The sequence below is a fragment of the Copadichromis virginalis genome, linkage group LG13 (genome assembly GCF_057382275.1).
Source record: "Copadichromis virginalis isolate Kocher_CV1m ecotype Utaka linkage group LG13, C_Virginalis_male_GT1.1, whole genome shotgun sequence".
Taxonomy (NCBI): Eukaryota; Metazoa; Chordata; class Actinopteri; order Cichliformes; family Cichlidae; genus Copadichromis; species Copadichromis virginalis.
In genome coordinates this window covers 5,603,884-5,625,174 of record NC_140630.1, presented here as the reverse complement: position 1 = coordinate 5,625,174, position 21,291 = coordinate 5,603,884, and the positions used below count along the sequence as shown (strand labels likewise).

The 21,291-nt window shown below is 39.6% G+C and overlaps 1 protein-coding gene across 2 annotated transcripts in view; it reads left to right on the top strand.

Annotated features, from left to right (window-relative positions):
* atrnl1a (attractin-like 1a) overlaps positions 1-21,291 on the top strand; it is a 342,626-nt gene that overhangs the window by 108,127 nt on the left and 213,208 nt on the right. For both annotated transcript variants that reach the window (XM_085477017.1, XM_085477018.1), the window contains one exon: positions 19,131-19,224. In XM_085477017.1, the coding sequence (XP_085333143.1) occupies positions 19,131-19,224 (94 nt within the window). The remainder of the gene's footprint in view (positions 1-19,130; positions 19,225-21,291) is intronic.

Here is a 21,291-nt window from a genome sequence, read left to right as displayed (position 1 = left end):
TTTAGAGCTTGTGGTCACCAGCAGGACACCGGATGAAACCTGAAATGTATGTAGTACGAAGAGGAATGCAGTGTGTGCTTTTCCTTTATTATTTTTTCTTTCTTTCAAACCTTCAGAGTGAAGATGAACACACACAGATCTGTATGTTTTGATTAGAAGCAACCTCTCAGCAGTTCCTCCTCACTTTTTTTTTTTTTTTTTTTTAAATGCTTCATATGGAAATAATCGTAGTGCATAATCCAGCAGTCGAAACAGGAGAGCGTGTGAGTGTGGGATGAACCCACAGGAAAGCATGTGTTAGTGGAGTTAAGCGTGATTTGAAGGCTTCTGGAGTCTGGTTTGGGAAGGTATGGGTCTTGATAGGAAAAAAAAAACCCCATCAGCGACAGGAGAGTGTAATGAATGAGTGAGTGACTGCTAGAGTGTGAGTGAGGGAGGGAGAAGTGAGAAGGAGGTGTAGGAGCATCAGTCTCACAGTGACAGATGTGCGTTTTGGCTTGGCGGCGGCATGACATTAAATCGCTCTTAATCATTTTCTTATTTCCTGAGTTGACTGGTGTCTCTGTCCCTGGCGGCTTTTTGCAAGGAGCATGGCGCTGATAGATGCACGCCTCTCTACGCCCCCATACAGTACAGCCTTTAATACAGTTTCTCTTCTTTTTTTTGGCTTTATTTTCCTCTGTATCCTGTCTTTTGGCTTTTCTCGTGGTCTCCTTAACATCCCCTGGTCACATTTTCCCAGCTGTGTTTCTCTCCATGCTCTACACATTTCCTCTTCTTGACACCTCCTTAATATTTCCTCCATATGTTTTATGTCATATTCAACTTTCTTTTTTTCCATTCTTCTTCTCTCCTTACTTCCTCACTTTATTCCTCATGTCCTTTCCCTATTTAATTTAGTTGTCTAATCTTTTTCCTAAACTGTTAACTATCTACTTTTTTTCTCTTTGTCACATTATCAGGATTTGAGTGATCACGGGCGCTGTGCTGTTAGGAGTAATTTTGTTCTGTGAGGGTTTCTATGGTCAAACTGGTCACTGTTGAGAGTCCAGACATGCATATAACTTTAAAAAGTTATATGCATTCTAAAGTAGTTGGAGAAGGCAGCGAGGACAGCTTTGTGGGCTTTGACGAAGACATCTCCTATAGCCACGGTGTATAGAGAACAAATCACCCTGCCTCAGAGAGGGTTACCTGGTCACCACCTGGGCCAGGCCTGGTGTGTTCCTACTGTCACAGCTCAAAAGAGCGACATGGGGCTTACCTTCCTCTAAGCCAGGGGTCTTGAACTCCAGGCCTCGAGGGCCAGTGTCCTGCAGGTTTTAGATGTGTCCTTGATCCAACACAGCTGATTTAAATGGCTGAATTAGCTCCTCAACATGTCTTGTAGTTCTCCTGAGGCCTGGTAATGAACTAATCATTTGAATCAGGTGTGTTGACCCAGGGTGACATCTAAAATCTGCAGGACACCGGCCCTCGAGGCCTTGAGTTTGAGACCCCTGGCAACCACAGTGTTGTGTTTATGTTTTACATTTTATTTTCTTCTTTGGCATATATGTGCTGGTTAAACTGGATTTCTTAACAAACTAATATCATCCATAATGTCTTTTTTCTTCTTTGACTACAGTGACTGCACTGATAATATAAGGGAAATCCTCCTTCAGCCTTAAATCCATCTATCCGTACCTCTTTTCACATCACCTTATATTTTTTTCTCTTTTACACTTCAGCTGTTTGCTCTCTTAGACCCTACAGCAACTCTTTGTCATCGCCATCTTTTTGTGTCACCTGTCCATCATTTCTATCAATATCCATTTTCTCCATCTTTCTTTATAAAAGGGACCACTAGATTTACCTTGGGCTAAATGGCTGGGAGGCAATGATGTGTGGCCGATTACGGTGCTGAATGATAGAGACACAGCTTTGTCCCTAGCAGGAAGGGGAAAGGCCTGTGCTCATAGCATTGTAAAGAGTATGGGACAGCAAGACAGTGGGGGGAAAAGAGTGAGAGAGACAGAAGCAAAGACAGGCTGACAGGGGAAAAAAAAAAGATAAAAGCATGTGGTGAGATTTACAAGGTTAATATCGGTGGAAAAGGACAGTTGCCCTTGGACAGAGAGACGATGAAGGAGTAGAGGAGGAGATGGAGGGATAAATAGAGAAGAAGAGATGGAGGACGGACAGAGGAGAGGGGAGTCTGTCCGTTCCCCTGTCCCCGTGACAGATGATTAACTAACCTTGTCAAATCTGGATGAAGTGTGTGTCTGTGTCTATGCATGTGTATGCCGGGCATTAGTGTCCCTTTTCTCTGACTATTCCATTCACCTTGTCCTGCACACATACAAACGCGCCCACAACCACACCAACCTTTAGAGCCGCAGCTGACAAAATGTTAGATGTTTGGTTAGACTTTCAGGCCCTCAGAGGAGAACATACATTTTAGTGTGACAGGAAGCATGCATGTTTTATACACATTCTGGCTGTTTTTGTTCTGTTGATATTTTTTTTTTACAGCAGAGAGACAGACTGGTGATTCTTAAAACATTTTATAATAAATTTGTCATAGTTGGGTTTGCCCTGGAGTGTTTACTTGCTTTCTAGAGGAAAACATCCACACCTGGGAGTATTACAACCTGAGTTGTACTCTTGTACCACGATCTACACAATGCCTGACCTCCAGCCTGTTCAGTGGCCTCATGTGGGCCATTTAGCCACCAAACAGCGCTTGACCATAAGGACTGAGTTACGGTGCATTTACACATCTTTGTGTAGGTGTTACAAAGGCTGTGTGTAGGTGAACATACAAAAGGATTGTTAAATATTACCTGACGCTCTCTTTGTTCTAAAATTATGAATTGGGGGTCTTTGTCAACAAAGATGTTAATTTGTGGTTGGCTTTGTTGCTGCCATGAAGGTGTCCAGTTACCACTGCGGCCTCTTTTTTTTTTTTTTTTTTTTTTTTTCCTGGTCTGTACATGCTGATGTCCTTTGGTGGTGGCAGTCTCCAGCAGCTTCCATTAGGAGACAGGCTGACGCATTACAATCAGGTCCACACATTTGTATAATGACAACATTTTTGTAGTTTTCCCTGTATTTTTTTCCCATCCGCCACACTGGATGTTAAATAATGAACTGTCATTGAAGTGCAGACTTTGAGCACTATTTCACAGGGTCCAACAACATTATTACTTCAAGTGCTTGTCCCACACCTGGATAAATGAGGAGGGTTGTGACAGGAAGGACAGCCGGTGTAAAATCTTTTTGCATCTTTGCCAAATAAGACATGGAGATTATCAAGAAAGACATTCACATATCAGATTGGTTGGGGTGATTGCCCCTGGTGCAACAAGTCATTGCTGGAAACTGTGCTACTTTTTGCTGAGGAGAAAGTAAGAGGAGGGGGGAAAGGAGTGTAACGACAGGCTGGACTGTGGAGGTGAGTAGCAAATTTAAAAGTAGGGTCACAAGTAAAGGGAGATAGTTTACTGATATGATGGAAAACACATAGGAAGTAAGTGTGCAGGAGACCGGGTGGCAAGGAAGTAAAGCCAGGAGTATTAAAGGTTGATTCAAGCTGTTCTACAGGAAAATCATTAAGGAAAAGTGTGTGAATAGTGTTGTGAAGGTGAATAGTGTGTCTAGAGCTGGAAGTCAAAGGGGTGCAGGGCTCGCAAAATCGCCCGACGGGCAGGGCTGAGATAGATTTTGGTCGCCCGACCGGAGATGTCGCTAGCCCCGGGACGTCAGGCTAGCGATTCATCACCGCGAGCCCTGCGGTGATGTTCAGTGTTATTCGTGTGTATGCCCCACAGGTTGGATGTCATCTAGAAGAAGTAGTCTTGATTAAGGCCTGGTTTAGATTTCTGCAGAGTCTTTGTAGAGCATACAGTGTAATCTATGTGGTCGACTTATGTTTCCAGCATTTATGCTTGTTTGTGTGCATTATGTGTTAATTACTGTGTGGTTGTGTGCCTGTGTTTTACATTAGGTGTCATCCAATAGAAACAAATAAGATGCCACCCTCTTTTATCCCCGCTGGGTCCCATCTCTCTGTTGTGATGTGTCTGTCTAGAATTTTCACTTCTTTGTACATCCCTCATGTCCATTCTAGTTTCAGTCATCTCTTTCTGGGAATTTATTCCTTATATTGAGACAATGATTGTTATTCTATCACTAAAAAAATTTTAAAACTCCAGTGAAAGGATCTGCAAAAAGTAGCTGGAAGTGCACAGGAGTAGTTGATGGTGCTTACAGGCCAGTCATAATAGTGTAGTTACATTTCTAGAGAGGTGCACTTCAGGTTATGGTATAGTGTTCAGAGGGTTTGTAAATTTCCAGCTGAAGCATAAATCTTCAGTAATTTGGATGAAGTGGTGGAGTGTGTCTCCTGGGACTGGTGACAGAGAAAGAGGAAGGCAGTGGCAAGGATTAAATGGTGGAAGTTGAAAAAGGAAGAATGTTGCACAGAGTTCAGGAAGGAGTTGAGACAGGCTCTGGGTGGTAAGGAATGGTTACAGATGATGGGAATGTACTGCTGAAGTATTGATGGAAACTGAGAGACACATTTGAAGTGTCATCTGGAGAGAGATGACACTTTGGAGGATGGTGGTGGAATGAGGAAGCACAAGAAAGTATTCAAAGTAGACAGGGGTACTGGTAAGTTAAGTGTATAGCAGAGGGAAAGCCTTATAGTGAGTTGTATGTGAGGCTGGACACTAAGGAAAAAGGAAGGGACCTGTATTAATTGGTGTGGCTTGGAGTGGCATCAGCTCATTACGCCTCCCCTGTTCAAAAGAGTGTGCCCGGACCTGGAGGTGGTTGTTGTGTGTAGGACACAGCTGAAAAGCTGCGGCCGTGTTTCAAGGCAAAAGCAACCAAAATAAAGGGTGTAAAGTGGGAACGATGTGGTCGGGTCTGTCATTCCCGTTACAATTGGTTAGGTAGAAAAATTAAGACAGAAGGTATGTGTAACAAGTTAGGATAATTGATGAAAAGAGTCCTTGAGAAGTAGGAAATAGTGCTTTGAGGAGCTGATTAATGAAGAAAAGAAGAGAAAATAGGATGGAAGAAGGACAGTTAGTGAATCAGAAAATGCAATCAATTGGTAAGGAGGAAGTGGGGGCAGCTATGAAGAGTAGAAAGGCAGCTGGTAAAGGTGACATAACTGTGAAGGTATGGAGTTGTCAAGAAGAGAGCGCAGTGGAGTTTTTAACCAGATTGTTCAAAAGTGAGATGATGCCTAAGGATTGGAGAAGAAGGTGCCAATTTTCAAGAATAAGGGCGAAGTGCAGAGCTGTAACTACAGAGGGATAAAGTTGATGAGTCAAACAATGAAGACAGTCTGGTTAATCAGTTACTGGTATATCTTGTGTACTTCTTATAAATATCTGTTGTGCTTTAACAATAAATAACACAAATCTTTAAAAGTGCAATTCTTTAACACACTCAAACTAAGAAGACAAAAAAACAAAAGATTTGTCAACATAATTGACTGTTGACTTTCATTTATTTTGTGGTGAGAGTAGACGCCCAGCTAACATGTGATTCATTCTGTTTCCTGATTTTTGGGGGAATGCAATTTCTTGGCCTCTGTTTGCTTTGTATGGTATGAATATAGCTGCATATCCTCATTATTTACCAATTCAGAATAAATGAGGCTTTTAGAATAATCGGAATGCTGTGGCACATATGTGGCTCTTTCCCTCAACCAAGTTCCTCATACTCATCTCATTTCTTGTATTCAAATTATGTATTTCTTTTAAAATATTTCTAAATATATTTTTTGGGTATTGCTCAGCCTCGGTGAAAAGTCATAAATAGCAAACAGACCACGGACCTTCTGTGCTGCCCTCTCAATTGTCTTCCAGGCAAGACTTGAGCATGTATTATGTCTTCTTGAGCTTGTTATCCTTTGCTACCCAGTGCTTCAGCATATAATGCTCCCCTGCCATCGGCACCTCCCGTTGAAGAGTTTTATTGCTTCCATAAATTTTGCATGATTCACATCAGTAGCTCCCTGTCTCCATTGCACTCTGATACTCCATCTTTCTCTGCACCACCTCACTTGCTCTCTCTGGCTGTCTCGGAGTCGCGGTGAATGTCTGATACACAGAAACGCTTCACATTTCAAAGGTAGCTACTGGGGCTTGGGGATGTTTTGTCACTTATCTGTATGGTTTCATCATTTCTTACAGGTTCAGCTCAGGTCAGTACTTGTTTCTTGTGTGATACAAAGAACTTCTTCAGTGTCCTTTAGTGTTCAAGCCTGACGAGATTAATAAATCTACAGAAGCTTACAAGAATAGGCAATCTGCTATGAATTAACTGAGAGAAAGAGAAAGGAGGACTTAGTTGTGGAGAATTTTTTTCAGTCAGGAGTTTTAGTTTTGTTTTAGTTTTTTTCTCATCACACATCTTGTCAACACGGCAGCACTTATTTTCCAGTTGACTCCAGACAGTCGATTGATGGTTTACTTGTGAAAAAAAACCAAAGAGGCTGAGAACTAGAAACCAACATGAAAGTCCTTCGATGACCACTTAGGTTGGCTCCAAAAGTGGGTGAATCCCCTTAGATTCTCATGTTAAAGTCATAGATAAAGAAACAAAACCAAAACATGTTTGTGGTCTCTGTACAGTAGCTATTTTTTTCTTTTGCCAACAACTGTACAGGGAGTTAAGTATAACAAAAAAGAGCTAAACATCCAGAGATGAACACCTTATCTGGTTATTTAGTTTTCCTTTTGGAGAGACATTAATATCTGTAACATTATGCGCTACAGATGCGCTGCTCATTGGTTCAGATGTTTTAAATGGCCTATATTTACGTTTCCCTGATGAGCAGCCTCTTGCAGACAAGTGACCCAAGACAGCAGCACAGTGGAAGTAATTCAAAGTTTGTTGAAACGCTTTAAAACCTCTTCAGGATGGAGTTTAGTGGATGTTTTGGATGGTGTCCTCAGTCCTCACCCTCAGTCTCTGAGCTACTATTTGTCTATTTCTGGCTTAAGTAGAAGGAGTTTTGGATCAGGCGTGACTCATGAGTTGAATCCCTTTGTTGGTCATAGACACATAAACTGTGTTTTTATTGAATTTTGAAGCCAACCTCCAATATCACAGGAAAATGCCCACAAAAAAGAAATCAGTTGGATGACTGTAAGGCATTGCTGCTCTATGAGCGAGTTAAGTTTGTTTTTTTGTATTTAATGTTTAAATATGAACATTACTGATGATTATTTGGTAAAGGTGGCATCTCATGTTCCAACTGATGCCTTTTTGTTTTCCCTTTCTCTGTTTCAGTCTGTCCCTAGTTTGAGGTTTTGATGTACAGTCTCTAAGCGGGGTGTGACTGCAGGAGCTCTTTGTAAATTTGTGTTCAGTGCTGGAGCTATAGAGATGAGTGCTGTCTCTGCAAGAAACTGGCAACCCAGTAGCATCAACCACAGAATGGGACAGATAGAACAGCAGGGTTGTGTGTGTGTGTGTGTGTGTGTGTGTGTGTGTGTGTGTGTGTGTGTGTGTGTGTGTGTGTGTGTGTGTGTGTGTGTGTGTGTGTGTGTGTGTGTGTGTGTGTGTGTGTGTGAAGGATCAGACAGAGCCGGCTGCTGTTCAGCTTCAACAGCAGTGGAATAGCAGAGGAGGGATGCTGACTGCAGAGTCGCTCCATTCACTCTTCTCTGTGGAAATGCTGCCAAATTCACTCTCACCTGCTGTCTCGAGTATGTCTTTGTGAGTGCGTGTGTTTATGTGTGTTTGTGCATTTTTTTAAACATTTTTTTTTTTTGCCTTTAAATATGCTTGTGTGTGTTTATGTACCTGTGGATCCCTGTGGCAGAATTGCAAACTACCCAGCATTCGTAGCGGTATCCAGTCATCTCCCCCCTGGCAGCTCTATTCCTGGCATGTGACTGGTCAACACAAAAACACATAGACAAACCCAAAACACACAAGCAGACCCACACACAAAACCACACACGTACAAACACTTCTGTAAATATGATTTCAAACGGCTTTTGAATCCTTTTTGATCTCCAGTCAGTGGAAATAGTGTTTTTGAAGTCTTTCTGCAGCTGTGACTCATGTCTCATCTAGAATAAGCCGCTTTCTTTGAGACTCTCATTTATGGCATTCAGCTCAAAGAGAGATTAACCGGCATGCATTTAATAAATTAGTTCATGTGCTATCATGGAAGACAAGAAGTTGTGCTGAATATACTAAAATAATGTATCCTTTACCTTTGACAACTTTTTTCTTACAAATGCAACCACAACAGTTCACACAAAAATAATATTTTAGGGTAAATGTGATTTTTGCTTTGCAAGGTAAAAATGGTGTGCATACTCCTAACTGGGGCCACTGACCATGCATGGTTGACTAAAACAGCATTACAGGTTTTTAAAATTAAGTGGAGACCATGCAGAGAAATGTAATAGTATAGAATGTAGGGGGTCAGTGAGGTACTGAGGGTCTTGCAGGTGAGGAGTCTTTGAGGTTGAACCCCGATAAGCTTCTGCAGCATCATTTGTCCTGTTCATGTATATTTTTTAAATGCATCAGTTTGGATTTGTACAATGTTGAACAGTGTCTCCTGAATCTCTGGGCCTGCCTTAGGTTTTTACAGTGCTTAGATGCTGACCAGGCCCTGGGGGGTTGGTGGTATTTGAGGGATTTTAAATAATATTTTGTGTTTTTGACTTTTATATTTACCATATTTGGGAAAGAGAGATGATTTTTTGGCTTTTAAGACAAAACACTATTCAATTCACCAAATAATGAAATATTTAATACCAGTGCCACACATTCACAATCGCTGTGATCCCACTGCAGTCCTCCCTGATTTTGCTCCATCTGTCAGTTGAAACATGCATAACAGAAAAGAATGAGGTATAAATAATTACTTTATTTCTGTTGGTAGAATATTCTGTATAGGATCAGTAAGCAGGTTTATGTTCAGTGGAGGTAGTGTTTTGTGAGTGTGTGTAGCTACTAGCCTATATTTAAAACTAGACTTAAAGTAATTATAAAAGAGATAAATTAATTTCAGTTCATTTATGTCACCTTTCATGTATCTTTAATTTAATTGCTTAGCTTAGTTTTTTTTTCTTCTTGACAATGAAAAATATAATTTGGCAAAGTACGCCGATGTTTTGCAGAATCGCCAAACAGTAACGTTTGTTAGGTGAGTGACTTGAAATCATCAAAACACCAGATAAATCTGCATTTGGAGAAAGAGTTGATACTTCACATATTACAAAGAAGAAAGTGAAAAATAACATCCTTAGATAGAACTGAGAGTCGGTTAATTAACAGCTTACTGCAAGTGTGAAAGCCATCGCTTTTATATGTGAGTAATATTAAGTGACAGCAGCGTGTCAGGCTAAGACAGATGTGCACTTGCACATCTGTACTACTTGGGCAGCACTATAAGCACTTATATATACACATACATTATAATCATCCACTATATGATGTCTATATTCTGGTCTGCAGGCCAATCAACACATATGGTCAATCAACACGCATTCCTGAATGCGTTTCATATTCAGGAAATCCACTGGAAATAAAGGCGCTGCTGACCATATGTGTGACCTCTAATTAAATCATAGCAACTCTTTCTGAATTGGCCAGCATGAGGAACTGAATCTGAATCAATATGTAGTTAAGAATTGACCAAAGTGATCTTTTAATAACCATCTTATTTAGGAAACTATTTCCAAGTTTGCCAAATCTGCATAGACTTTATTTAGATGGCTGCTTATTATAAGGAATAAACACCTGAATATGGATCTCTTTTTATTTATCTATTTATCTATTTGTAGATGACAAACATAGCGCTGCAGCTACAGTATGTGTGCTTCACTTCTCCTGCAGCTGATGATTCCACACATCGTGTGCCTACATTGCTGAATTGCAAAGAATTGTTTAGTTGGTGTTATGGAAAGAGATTTTTTATTTACTGTTGGGCTATCATTGTATGATCTCTACCTTACAATTTAAAGAGCTTTGAGCTGACTGCTGTTATGATTTGGTGCTTTATAAATACAATACATAAAACAACCCTGCAGTGTACTCTCTGAGTACAAAAAAGTATTTGTATCAGGATTGATTTTAAATGTAGTTAACGTGATCTTTATGCAGAGCAGCACACATCAAATCTGTACTTGTATACATTTAATGTTCTTTTTTTATTGATTGATGCCCCCAATGTTGCAGTTGGATAGCTTATTATATTATAATCTAGCAATGGCATATTTTAGTGGTGATTTTTTGTTTAATATAAATAACCTAAAACTGCACATTAACAAAATAAAAGCTTTAAAACATATTTTAATATAAGTAGAAGTAGCATGCATATGAATGAGTAAGTTACTATTGGCAGTGATCACTGTGGTTCATTATAGAATGGAAACGAATGAAGAAAAAGGGGGAAAAATTATTATGAAGAGCTGTTATTTACAATGCCTCATTTATAATGTTGCATTTAGCTGTACTGAATTTTTTCAGCTCTAAATACCTAATTGAAATATATGCTGTTATTAGCTTAGACTTACAGTGGAAAAAGTGTTTACCCTCTTCCTGATTTTCCTTTTTTTTTTTTAAATGGAAACCAAAATGTAGTTTCTAAGTAAATGCGTTTATTTTTAAGGGGAAAGAAATCCAAATGTGCATGATCCTGTGTGAAAAGTGATTTCTGAAAAACTGAGATGAGCCTTTATTTCTTTTGCTCAGCAGTGATTTTCTTGGAACTCCATGCAGGCCATTTTTGTCTCTTTGTTATGTTGGAGTTATGAATACTGACCTTAACTGAGGCAAATTAGGCTTGGAGTTCATTGGGTGTTTTTGCTGCACTTTTGGGGTAATTTTGGTTGGTTGCCATTTGTGCATAATGGTCACTGTGGTTCGCTGGAATCCCACAGCTTTAGAAATGGCATTATAAACATTTCCAGACTAAGAGATCTCAATTACTTGTCCTCTCATTTGTTCCTGAATTTCATTGGATCACAGCTTGATGGCTGGCTTTTGGGGATCGTTTGGTCTATTCCACTTTGTCAGGATGGTCCTATTTAAGTTTCTTGATTGAGAACAGGTGTGGCAGTAATCAGGCTGGGGTGTGGCTAGAGAAATCAAACTCAGCTTTCTAAAGATGTAATACACCACATTTAATACATATTATAATGGGGAGCAATCACTTTTTCACACAGGGCCATGTAGGTTTGGATCCCCCCCCTTAATAATAACCACCTTTATTTAGAAACTGCATTTTTTGTTTACTTGTATTATCTGTCTCTAATATTTAGATTTATTTGATCAAAGTCCACAAAACTTTATTTATCCCCAAGGGGCAATTAAGATACATGATACCTTGCCAACCATACATACAATACACAAACATCACATTGGGGAGACAGGTCAGGCTAGGGTAGCACTGGCCGGTCGACCACACGAGCAGCGACCAAAACCGAAACCATAGAAAATGCACAACATGAGGAAACACGAGGAGAAAAAAAGAACTCCCCCAGACTGAGCTCCAACAGGGAGATCAGTTTGAGAACAGAAAAAACCCACCTCAGCACATAAATCATCACATCTCACAGCGTAGAAGACATAAGCTTCGAAGTCGTTTGGAGGGGGTGGGGGCTGGAGTGTAGGTATGTGTCCGTGTACATGCGTATGTGTGTGTGTGTTCCGTGTTCAACTGAGAGAAAGTGTCCCTTCACCCGGTTAAGCAAAAGTCAACAGTCTTCGGTTGACGCAGGTGGCCTTGAATGAGGGGAAGAACGTCACAACACAGTCCTATTATCTAAGGGAGAATTTTGTTATTCCCGTCAGCTTTTGCCTTGAGCATCCAGTTGGCGCCAGGGGGGGGGCGCATGAGATGAAGATGGTCTGAACCAGCTCCAATCAGCCAGAACTCTGTTATTGTGGTTTCGAATTGGTAGATGTCGTTCAATGTCCTCCATCGAGAGTGTCGCCAGACACACGACGATTGATGATCTGAAACGTTTAAGTGTGACAAACATACTAAAAAAATAGGTAATTAGGAAAGGGGCAAACACTTTTTCACACCAATGTATAAAATTCAATAAGTGATGTAGCAAATTATATTTGACCTTTTTCTCCTTGTGCATCCTGCACATGTGCTGAATCACTGCTGATGTAGATAATGTGATACAGTGTGTTTGGACTGAAGCTGCAGCTGGCATCGGCATGTTGCTACGCTGCCAGGATGAGCCATGCTAAAGGTAGCTGGCTAATAGTTATTGTTTTTGGACAGGCTTCTGACGGCTTTAGCTGAGATCAGTGTTGTTAAGGATTGCTGTTAGGTTGTGGGGCAATTTTTTGTGTGGTGTTAAAGCAGGACATGGTACCACATTTGGCTCTAGTTCTCTAGGCAATCAACCAATGCAGGTGAGTTTGCATGCATTCCTCAAAAAACCCAAAGTGCATTGCCTGATGTTGGTGATGCGATTCATAGGTAGAAGGCTAATGGCTTGAACAAAATGGGAGTGACAATCTTTTGTCGTTTATTAGTTCAGTGGCAGGAGCAAAAAGCACAAACATGAACAAAAGTAGCACACATTAGTTTGAGATGCACTTCCCCATGTTTTAAAATGCAATCTATTTTTTCAGTTACTTTACATTTTAGATCAAATTCTCTTGCCTTCAAGTGTGCATGAAATATTTTCCAAGTCTTCGTAAAAGCATTCATCAGATTTTCTAAAGAGCTTTTCAACTGTAGAGGTAAAAGCATTTCATTTGTGTCTGCATGATTTTCAGTATGTATGTGAATGAATTTCACTTGTCTGTGTGAAATGTCCAGATATATAAATGAACACATTTGATTAGTATGTGAGGAAGTCTTTTGATAACACGTGTAAAAGGTTTCACTAGTTTATGTGAAAGTGTTTCAGGTGTGAGTGCATGGTTTTCAGCATAGTGTGCGAATGAATTTAATATCTCATGTCTATATTGGAGATCATTCAGAATAATGCCTGTAATGGTCGCATTAGTTTTTGGTGTGATACCCGTTTCATTTTGTTTTTCTTCTTGATAATATTGTTGTTGCTATTGTTATCATTATTATTTTACTTTGCTACATGTAAACATGTGCTTTTATTCTGAAGAACTGAAAAGTTGAAATTAAAGGGTAGTGTCTTTTTTTGTCTAACCTTTTTCTAACCTTAACATCTAATCATCACATCACATAACCAAGTGAACAGTACAGCAGCAACATGCAGCACTGGTGCAACTGGTGATTGAATTGGAGAATGACAAGTCTCATGACCTAACATAGCAAGTACTGAGCAGTTTTACAGCCAGTGTTTGTATAGCTATCAAAATTCAGCTTTAAAAAAAACAAAGAAACACCGACCAAAAGGACAAAACACAAGAATGGTAATGTGTCTTGTTTAAGCACCTTAATATTTAGCAGAAATAACATTCTGCTGGTTTGGAAGTCCAACTGCACAAAGATCATTTATTTATTTTTTAACCTTTTTCTGCAGAAATGAAGTTGCATTGAGTTTTGTACCTGCAACCCTATCGGGAATAAGACAGAGCAGACCAAAGTAACGTAAAAGGTTCATTTATGAGTCAGGTTTTCTGACTGACGAACATACCCGGCCACCTTCTCACCTAAACACACATTCAAACACATACTGGCAACAGTCTGGCTTTTTATTGTGTGCGTACATGCGGAGGCAGTGGAGTGAGAAATTGTACTCTCTTCAGGGGCTCACACAAGTCGTGGGAAATATGATTTATATCAACTTTTTTGCTAAGAGATCAGGTTTCTTTTTTCCCCATTGCTTATTTTTGTGTTGTCAGCATTTGCCTGATGTGCTTTCTCCTCCATCCATTTCATTCATTCATTTATTTATTCATTTTCTCGCCCTACTCTTGGCACTTGAATACGTCATATTATGTGGATGGATCGGATGACTTAAGTACTTATTTTATTTTTAGTGACAATATATCTGTATTAAAAAGATTCAAAAAATATTTTCCATTTTTACTGAAAGAGTCCGTCTTAATGAAAGGGTTTATGGAATAGAAAATTCTGAGAACTCCTAACCTAAAGAGAACTATAGCTATATTTAAGTGGTAGAGTTAGCTTCCATATCATCTTTCAATAGAGAGTAATATCCTGTGCATTTAGCACGCACTGAATCATAAGTAGACATTTAGAAGACTAATATAAGATAAGATAAGACTTTATTGATCCCACAACGGGGAAATTTTTGCGTCCTTGGTCAGGTCGTCTGGTCGTCATCATGATGTCTGTGCAGGACAAACGTGGATTGTACTTTATTATCTGAAAAGTATGATAAAAGAATGCTGGTTAAACAGATCTTATTGCCACATTAGAAAGACTGAAACAAGTTTCAAGTAATGTTCGATCTTATTTGCATGATGAATTTTATTAACAGCTTACTGGTTGAAAACTCATTTTGATACAGGAGGGAACTGCCGGTCCATAAGAGGGAAAACATACCTGTGTTATATCTGCCAGGTTGCTGTATTTAGTCATTTCATATGGTGGGCTAATTAGGTTTAAACTTTCACAGTGTTTCAGTTTGTTAAGGAGGAATTCTAGAGAATCTATTAGCTGTCAGAGTCAGATTGTGTACAAATTTCCTTTGTTGCTGATGTTTGCTTCACTGTATAATCCAGCTCATGCTACTACGGTAATTACATTTTTCCATGAGTATATTTGTCAGCAAGTGAAAAATATAGTAGTGTATTTCTTAAAGTAAAGATAATTTTGGTTGAATCAGTAGTTTTTAGTAGTATTAGTGAATTCTGACTAATAACACTTGTTACACTGGGGTGTGCCAAATGTGTGTGTTGGGGGATATCTGGGTTTATACAGTAGCTATTAAATATATGGATGTTAGGTAAAATGCAACGTATGTTCTGTCATAATCAGTAGTTTTTCAGTCATATATTTTGCACTACATCACTGAATTACTCTGTGTGGAAAGCAATTTCTTACAGTACTCAATAAGTTACTTTTGCAATAATAAGCTGGTCTGAGAGGCATTGTCACTACTCCTTTTGTTAATGGTCTAAGATCAGGCTCTGGCTGCTTGGCTGGGATCAATATGCACTCAGCTTTAAAACCACTCTGGATTTGTCACTGCTAACTTTGTGCTGGCATGCTGTCAATGCAGATATTTGCAAAGTCATATTAGCAGCACCTACAGTATACCAGGCCTGGGCACAGTTTGCACTTTACAAAAGTTGCAGACTCAACTTTTCAAAAGTTACCGACTTCCCTAACAATTTCCTCATCCCTTCTGAAGTCAGCTAACTGTAGAATGAGGATAAAAGGGTAATGTCAGGAACTGCATTTCTTTATTCTTTTTTTTCTTCAGTTGCCATTTCCAGTTGAGCTGTGGCTAGGGTTGGAAAAGTAATGTATTACATATGTAGTCCCAATCAAAAGTTTAAGACCACTTGAAAAATCGCGAAAAATCCTATTTTGCATGGTTGGATCTTAACAAGGTTCCAAGTAGAGCTTCAACATGCAACAAGAAGAAATGGGAGACTAAACATTTTTTTCAGCATGCAATTTATTGAACACAACGCTTAAACTAAAACAGGCTGTTTTTACTCAACAGTTTGATTCTCAGATTCTCCCTCTGTCCCCTGTTCTTATTCTTTAAGAGCCACTGGCAAAATCAGTGCGACTAGATGAATACATGTTTCTCCTGGCTGTGCCCTTTGTGCGCCTTTGTTGGCTGCCAACTAAATCAATATTGTATGAACAGCAGGGTGACCTGAGCCTGCACTAACACACCTGTGATTTGTCTATTATCTCAAGTCTAAAAGCCACTTCTTGTCAAGATTCTGTTATCTTCCAGAGCCGCGCAGTTCAGTGTGCATCTCTGAAAAGGTTTTCTATTTTTCTGACCGGTCAATTTAATTTAAAGTAATAGATTGAAATTGTATTTTGTTATTGTTTCTGTCTCACCAGTTGGCATCTGTTTCTTTTTTTTTTTTTTTAAGTCACAGAATGTCAGTTCAACTCAGCCTTCTGACATTTAAGCTCCCCTTGTTTTTGTGCCATAGCAATGTTTACGTGTGCTACTTTGCTTTTGCTCCGTGTAAGCAATCGAACCGAGCGCTCTTTCCAGGCAGAAGAGGAGAGGGAGGACTAGAAGAGGTTGCTTTCCTCTCATTATCTGTGTCTTGCCTTTACCTTGACCTGAGCTCACCACTGTTTTTATTACAGGCCCTGTCTCTGAGCCAATCGGGAAGAATAAGAACAAAGCACAAAGTCAATTCAGCTGGAGTGGGACACAGTAACGAGTGGCTGTGTGTGAATGTGAACACACACACATACACACTGAACTACAAGGGTGCAGAGAACGTTCTTGTTTGTCACTACCTTTAGGAGCTGCATGCAGAAGTGATTTAGTGTTTAAATTACAGGCTTGGCTCCATGTGAATTATCTGGCGACATCATGCTTTTATACAAGAAAGTAATTAAAAAGATTAAACTCACATTTCTGTGGCTTGAATCAAAAGTAGACTAACTACAACAGATAGCTGGAAAAAGTCAAATTTTACCATCCACACTGTTACCACAGGATTCTATCCTCTTTTAAAGTTGGATTTTTTTTTACATCTTGTCATTGCCAAAAGTTTTGAGAATGACCCAAGTTTTGATTATCACAGTTTTGCTGCTTTAGTTTTTGTGATGCCAATTTGCGTAAACTCCAGAATCTCAAGAAGAAACAAACAAACAAAAACAATTTATACTGCAGTTCAGCACTGCAACATGAGCACCTGTTAGCATCATTTCAGGGATCCTCTCATTTACACAGGTGCTAGTGGACAAGGCTGGAGATCACTCTGTCATGTTGGTTGAGTCTGAATAGCAGACAGGATCCTTTAAAAGGAGAGTGGTGGTTGAAATCATTGTTATTTTTCTCTGTTCACCATGGTTATGTGCAAGAAAACTCCATAACTTTGCATAAAAAGGCCTTGTCCAGAAAGACTGTTGCTGCCAGTAACACTGCACTCAAATCGACAATTTACCGAATTATTGAGAACTTTAAAGTAAAGAGAGAGGTTAAATTGTTGTGAAGAAGGCTTTGGGGCACCCAAAAATGTCCAGAAAGTGCCGGGACTGTCCCTTAAAGATGATTCGATTATAGGATTATGGCATCACCAGTGCAGAGCTTGCTTTGGCATGGAAGCAGGCAGGTGAGGGTTGGCACTTTGCAAGTTTGATTCAGACTCAATGGGCCAAACCAGACACTTGCTTCAGGCCACAGTGGGTGCTACGTTCCCCTAAAAAGGTCCAGGGGATTAGGGAAAGTAAAAAAAAGATGTCCAGGTTGGAAAAAAGACAAGGAGGCAAAATGGTTAAATTAACAGGTTTTATTAATGTTTCTATTAGTAACTAAACTAAAAGAGACGGACAAGCCGCTATCACCTTTTAAAGAAGGAAAACACCAAAACTCAGGTGTTGGTTGATAAACTGAAAATAAGTCAAAAAGGGTTAGTACCAAAACACACTCCTCTCCACAGAGCAGGAGCAATCAATCACCACACACACAGCTCACTAGCTGCAACACAACATGGCTCTCTGGCACTACAGCTCACCTTTCTCTGGCCTTAAGTATTCCTGATTGTTAATGGGAGTGAGCTGTACAAAAAAGGTGGCACCTAAGGCAGGAGAGGTCAATTTCACAAGTAACAGTGGTCACATCCACTGTAGACTGCAGTTTGGTCTCTTGGTTTCTCAGTGATGATCTTTGACATGAAGGTCAGTGTGACAGACGATGATATGTGCTCTCTGTGCAGGTTTGAAACCATGCGGTGAAATCACAGATGCGCATGCGCAAGTGGTCAGAACAGGACCTCTAGGAAAAGATCTAAAAATAACAACAGCAGCGCTGAAAGCAGTGCAACAATGCCCAAGATGACTTAATTTGCATTAGGAAGCGGGAGTGGTCTTCATATGGACATTTGACTTTGACATGGACAGTGCTACACCTGTCAACACAAATGGTACATTACACTATTTTTCTTACATTTGTAACACACACTTTCATATTTGTTGGTTGAGACATTTTAGTTATCCATAATGACTTTGAGAAGCTAATGGGTTTCTAAGAAATGCACATTGAAAGAGTCCTTGGCTGAGGCAGTCTTTCCTCGTGTTCATACTTCTGCTGTGAATAAATCTCCTGTAATGTACTGCAAGATGGAAAAAAAATGTCTGTCTTCATTCTGTGTAAAAATGTGTAGAGGTTGAGCTGAAAAGCTGAAAGAATAATATTCTTTCAGCTATTGGTTGAACAAATTATTTTATTTCTGCTCTTCTGCTAGAGTTTGAATTACAGGATTAAACATCCCACAGAATGAGGACATCATTTACATTTCTTTCTTTAACTTTGAACAACATGGGGAACAAGAAGATTCTGCGTCCTTTAAAAGTCCTGATAATTTTAACAGTGACCCTCTCATTGCATGGATACAATCCTGACCAAACACTTTCTTTGCAACTGTTGGGAAATGTGTCGTGTTTGAGTGAGCGTTCTCTTTGAAGAATGCATTAGCTTAAGCTCACTTTTGTCCAAGAAGAGGGAAACAAAAGAAATTAGTTAAACAAGAGATATCAGTTCAATCAGAAACTAAACAACTGTTATGATTGGGAATGATGGGAATGATTCAGAGCTGCAAGATGCCTTGATTTTCTTCCAAAGAGATGAGTGATTTGTCCTTTCCTGTGTTTTATTTTTTCATTGCCATTTCTCTGCTTTCTTATCCATTTTAGCTGCCTTCTTGCTTCCTCCCCACACTGTTTTCTTTCTGCCTCTATCCCTCCTACAACTCACTTTGTCTGCATACATTTACTCATCTGGAACATTGTGAACGACAATGTTTGAGGATTAGTGTGTTTATATACAGTATGCATGTCTCAGTGCTGTGTGCTGAGCAGGTCCATTGCAGTAGATGAAGATTAATGTCTTGCTTGAAGGGCACCTCAGCATTATTTCCACAAGTTGTCATCAAGAAATTGCTGGTTTTCTGTTATGTCTCTTTGATATCAAGAGTTTTCAAAAACCAAACTTGACACATCTTTGCTTCTTCTCTTTCTCTGTTTGTCTTTACAGCATGCAAGTGTAACAGCCATGCCAACGTTTGCCACGTCAACACAGGAAAGTGCTTCTGTACCACCAAGGGCGTCAAGGGAGACCAGTGTCAGCTGTGAGTGTGCCAACCCCGATCTAACTAAAATAAAACTTATTTAATCAGTCACTTTAATACTTTAATATATGATATATGTATACTGACAACAAGAAGGGGACTGGAGAGAACACTTATTGATGTTTCAATGTGCAAAGACGCTTCATCGTGACACCGAATCCATTTCAGGATTGTAAATTTGCTGATTATTGCATACGTTTTGGATTACGCCGAAATTAGGTTGATTCAGGATTTGATATTTTGGGTGATTGGAAAGCTAGAATAGTGTTTAAAGAGTGCATGGGTTGTGTATGCATGCTTTCCCTTGACTGCCAGACTGCACCGCCGCAGCACTACAATATCCTAAATGGCTTGGCGGACCAATGCGCCGCGGAGACAGACTGAAAACTGCTGCATCAATAAATCTAGCAGGCGAGGGTAGAAAGCAGAGCTGGTGAGTGCTCTGGTGTTTGTGTGGTCTGCCATGTACAACATGCAGCATGATGAGACAAGACAACCCCGGCTGGGACAGATTTCCTTCCCTTATTCTTAAAGTATAATAACATACCTCAGATTATTTGAGGTCATCTAAGTGAGTGTGTTTGATAATTTGCCACCAGTTATATATTTTAATAATCAGGTATAGATTCTCTGCCCAGTCTTTTCAATTACTTCACTCAAAACATCAGTATGTTAACTCATTTCATTAGAGCTGCGGCAATTGTTTTTGATTTTCAGAACAAATAACCATCTAGAGAAATGATTTGCAACATGAGTTTTTATGATTGGTGGTAAACATGGTTTATATAATGATATTTCCTCCTCATTATTTCTCCTCCATGCTCTTGTAGCTGTTGCCTTTACCTTTTCTTCCCTCACTATATGCATGAAGCTTACAGCTATGTGTGGAGGAAGAGGGTGTCACATTAGTTATTGGTGTTATCTTCCATATTTCTTTTGACATTTACACTAATGTTTGCATCTAGTGTCAGTACTTAAACAGTCTCGGTCCTTCAAACAGTTAAAACTAGAAAGTAACTCTAGCACATGGGTCCTGATCATCTTGAGTCATACCTACTGCATGTGACATTTTGACCCTGATTTAGACTTTGACCCTCACCACTGACGGCCTTTTGCCAACCTCTCCATGACCTTTAAGTAATCCTGAACCCGAGCTCTGCTCCTGACATGAACATGACTTTGTCTGAGGGCAAAGCACCTGCCCCCTCACACTACCAGAGACTCTCCACATGTTTTCTGTCAACTTTAATCAGTGTTTTCCTGCTGTCAGCGTGCAGAACATTTTGTACTCATATACAGTCCTCCCCATGTGACCTTGGAAACTTAACCTAGAGAGACACAGATTTTTGCCAATATTTCCCAACTGCATTTTGTCTTCAAACGTGTTTCTGTTGAATTGTGTTGTTTTTGATGGACCTGCAGAGCTAAATAAATTTTATAATACTTTTGAAGGCCAGGATCATTTTTTACAACACAAACTTTGATATTTTCTGATAAACAGTGAAGAGGTTTGTGTTCCTATTTCAAACAACAGCACCAGGGTTACAAAATGAAGCAAATGCTGAACTCTTGGAAACAGTCCCTTAACTGTCTGTGAGGGTGGCTGCTTCAAAACACTGACAGTATAAAAGGTGGATGTAGCCACTTTGGCATCATCTACTGTGTTACAAAGTCCCCTTTAAAGGCTTGGAGATGTGTGTTTTAAACATTGCCATTGTGACGTTGTGAAACTCGATGTCACAAGTGGTGTTTTGTCAATCACAAGTTGCTAGCCAATGAGCATTCCCTGTAAAATTCTTCTTTCTTATTCTTAATTTTAAAATGTACAAAATGCTCAACAATGGCATGAAAAAGGAAGAAAGGACGTTTGCTTGAGTCATGTTTGAGTTCCCGTCACTTTTAAAACCTGTAAACTGCATCCATCTGTTTATAGTGTATATGCTCCAAAAGGAAGTTAAAGCACCACATATGCTCCCATTTTCAGATGGGGATCTTTACAGCACAAACAAAAGACATGTTTTTGTATCAAGAACTCAGTAAATATTCACTACACATTGTCTGGGCTTT